This window comes from Rhagoletis pomonella, unplaced genomic scaffold (assembly GCF_013731165.1).
Source record: "Rhagoletis pomonella isolate Grant_MI unplaced genomic scaffold, Rhpom_1.0 Rhpom_scaffold_00008, whole genome shotgun sequence".
Taxonomy (NCBI): domain Eukaryota; kingdom Metazoa; phylum Arthropoda; class Insecta; order Diptera; family Tephritidae; genus Rhagoletis; species Rhagoletis pomonella.
In genome coordinates this window covers 25,192,354-25,196,227 of record NW_023458562.1, presented here as the reverse complement: position 1 = coordinate 25,196,227, position 3,874 = coordinate 25,192,354, and the positions used below count along the sequence as shown (strand labels likewise).

General features: G+C 28.8%; 1 protein-coding gene across 1 annotated transcript in view; it reads right to left on the bottom strand.

Moving 5' to 3' along the window:
• The window catches only part of LOC118745236 (1,4-alpha-glucan-branching enzyme), a 13,790-nt gene extending 12,838 nt beyond the window's left edge, over positions 1 to 952 (bottom strand). Inside the window, exon 1 of the mRNA XM_036478762.1 lies at positions 933 to 952. Within this exon, the coding sequence (XP_036334655.1) occupies positions 933 to 952 (20 nt within the window). The remainder of the gene's footprint in view (positions 1 to 932) is intronic.
• Between the last annotated feature and the right edge of the window lie 2,922 nt (positions 953 to 3,874).

The window sequence follows — 3,874 nt, the reverse complement described above, 5'->3', positions numbered from 1 at the left end:
GGTATAGCCACACTACCAGCTTAGCAAGCCCAGATACTCCCAGTTTACTGGCGAGCACAGTGTAACCATTAAAAGTAGTACAGTAAATAGTTCGTAGCTGAATGAGCTACATACATACAAACATATTTTTAGGGTTATTCAAATGTTTACAACTACAAATATTTTACAGATTCTTACGACTTAATTTTTGTTTTAAGTTAGTTTCTTTTTAGTTTCCAATGTAATTGAATTGTTTGTTGTTGTTTTTTTATTTTTATGTACTTTAAAAATTTTTTTTTATTGAAATTAATAACCTTACATTTTCGCATAATAAACTTGCGAATATTTTTGTTAATTTATAATTGAATTTACGTTAAACTAATCATCAATCATTGGTTTGTTTGTCGGTAATTTTTTACGATAGCTTATTTGAATTTAATTGTATGTTATTTTTTAGATAATAATTTAAGCGTCCTTTGCGTGGACGCTTTTTTTAAGGAGTTATAGTATGTCTAAGTTTTTACATATATTTTTATTTTATTTTTTCATTGTTTAAAATTTTAAATTAATTTAAATTAAAATGCCTTAAATTTTTAATAAAACTGTAGCGCAGAAAAATACAAATTGAAACTAAATATAAATTAATTTCCTCGCTTCTAATTCATCAACTGCCTTAAAATAGTTGCGTCTCGCATTTACTTCTCGGTTTGTTTGTTTTGCTTGCTTCAACATAACTGAGTTTGCTTACTTATACTGTATTTGGTTAGTTCTAAAAAAAAAAATGTTGTTTAAATACAAATTAAACATTTTAATGTATTTTTTGTTTTTCTTTTGTATGCAAAAATCAAAAATTTGAATAACTCATTAAATATTAATATCATTTCTTCAGTGTAAACCCATCACTAAGCATCTACAAGAGAAAAACAGAAAAAAATACCTGTAACTGGACGTACTTGATTTGTGTACGACACATGTCTAAGTATTACATACACATAAATATTGTGTTAGTATAACTAATATAACTAAATATAAATATGCATTTACATGCATATATATGTATACCTTACAGCCAATTTCACGAAAGCAATTTAAGTGAAAAATGATTTTAATTTTTTGAATTTTATATGACAGAAAATAAAAAATCATTTTCCATTTAAATTGCTGGTGATATCGGCTGCTAATGGATTAATTCAATAGTGAAATGGGTGATTTTTTGAATTTTTGCCTTAATTGATTTTTTATATTTATCTTTTCCAAATAATAAATTTTTGTAATTTTTTCTGCAAGTTTTTATCTTTATTTTTTTCAAACACCAACAAATGTTAGGTAGTCTGTATTTCTTCGTTATTTTCTGACTTTTTTCATCAAGCTGCGCAAGGTTTAGCTTTTCAAACACCACCTTTTATGGATTTATGTACACAGCGTAAAGTTTTTCGAACCAAATAAAGCGTACACCTAAAAATATGCTACGCCCAAAACACGGATACTGGAGCTTGCAGGTCATATGCAGCTTCTGGGTAGGCAAAAATAGCCCGCAGCAAGTTTAGGGAGTTTAAGCTGAGAGAAATCGCTATATTTAATTGTTGTCAAACAAAACTTTTCAATAAAAAACTAGCTTCAAATATTAATTTGGCTGGTTGGTGTTTTTTTTTTTTCTAAGTAGAATAAATAAAATATATGTATGTTATAAGTTAATACATAAAAACATGTATTAAAATATAATAAAATTTAATTAATCTACGCCAACGGATATGAATACCAAAAAAATATGGTTCCGCAAACGTGAGTTTATTGAAACAAAAGCGATACTAAATGAGAACATGCCGGAAGGATGCGCAAGCCCGGCAAAATAAAATTTGTTTAACAGGCAATTTAGAATATGACGTCCCTTAAACTCGAAACTAACCTATTTTCCATAGAAATTTTGAAAGCTCAATGGGATTCTATGGTCTTATCCACAAAAAAAAAAAAATGTTTTAAAAAATCCTTATAAAGTAAAATTTTCATATAAATTTGATGTTAAGCTTTTTCAACTTTAGGGATATAAACCAAATATATTTGGCGCTAACACATTTGCTAGTGCTTGGAGGAACCTCCGTGATGTTGTCACACAAAGGACAGGGACCTACAGTTTTACGCCACCTCCGAACGGCAAATGGTTTTATTGAGAAGCTTGTTTTCATGGAAGAAATACACTCGAAGGATTGCCATGGCTTGCCGAGGGTTTTTTGATGTTGCTCGGCCCTGGACCTACCGAGTGGTCGTGCGCACTTCTAGCCACTCGACCACGGCAGCTACTTTTTAAGAGAATTATCTCAATAAAAAAAAAATTTAAATAAGATTACATTTATTTGTTATAGTTTGGTATGTAAATTGCGGAACAAACTAGTGTGTCAGCTATTGAGATTTAACACTTAAAAGTGATCGAAATTGTATATCGCATCAATGAAAACATCGACCACTTAATGTGAAAAGCCATTAAAGCAGCAAGCTGAAAGGGAGACAGCTTTTGCTATATATTCGACTGCTATAGAAAGAACTCTATTATCCGACAAGCTGCTACATTAACGCTTCATATGAAAAATGTTTAATATGCAACTTTTTTTGTATGGCATTTGCGAAAGTACATACACAATAAAATACATGGACCATATGTATACATTTGGAACACAATAATTAAATAAATAATGTAGTGTATGCACTCATCTATACGTCGAATCGACGTATTTTTAGTAACTGTTTTATATTTTTTCTTACATTTTCCTTTATACTTATGTAAATATCAGTAACTCATTTTATGAATTGAATTGCATTCTTTCGTATTATGTAATATTATTTAAACAATATTGATAATCATTCCTATACATGTATAATATAGCTCTATCACTAATCATTTAACTTTGTAATTTAGTTATGTAACGAGTATGGTATTATAAATTTGTTTTCCTCCTTCAGATTTCGTATGAAGTCTTCATAAATAGTGATATTGTTTGCTTTTAGTCCAACTAGTTTGTTTGTTTGATGGAGCAAAAACTAATTTGGCTAATTTGTGGCGATTTCGTTTGAAATCTGTATTCAAGAGTACATACTTACAATTTACAACGTGGAATATTTGTTGTTTTTTCTTAGTATACAAAAACGTCGAACTAATTGAAAGGATATGTAGTCACGTCTGCAAAATACTTGAAAAGTAACAACTTCATTTATGGGAAAACTTGTATACATATAAGGTTATTGGGAGCTATATCTTTGAATAATTGGTATGATATGTAATATATACAAAAATATGTGTTTACACTAAAATAAAAACGTTTAAAAAATTATTAATTTACTATTTTATGCAATTATTTACAAAAGTAGTATGTGGCAGTTTTTGACGTCACAAAAACTTTTGTGAAGAAGGCATAAAATTATACTCAATTTTAATTAAAAAATAAAATGATAAAATCAAATCGAAAATATATGGTCACCCTTATGCCGCCAGCAGCATGAATGTGCAGATTTATCAGTTTTGAGTTATTGGGTTGACTTGATAAACCTTTGGATGTTCTATGTTATAGCAAAACCCAGAATACCATACGCATACGGAAACGACATATTTTACAATTTCAATTGTATAAATGTAGAGTTAACACTCGTAAAAAAAAATTCAAACTTGATTTCCCAAAATTTTCCTTTTTACACATTCATGTTTCTGGCATAAGTACATACATAAGTCGTGGAAAATATACCTAACTTAGTTTTTAAGTTTATCAAATTTTTGATAGAGATAATTAAAAAAACAAAAAACAAATGCATATTCATAATGAACCATTTTTTTGCGAAAAGTGTAGAACGGGTCTTAAGGAGACGAGGAGGCTCAGAGTTTCAAAAAAATCAACTTCTTTTCAATTTT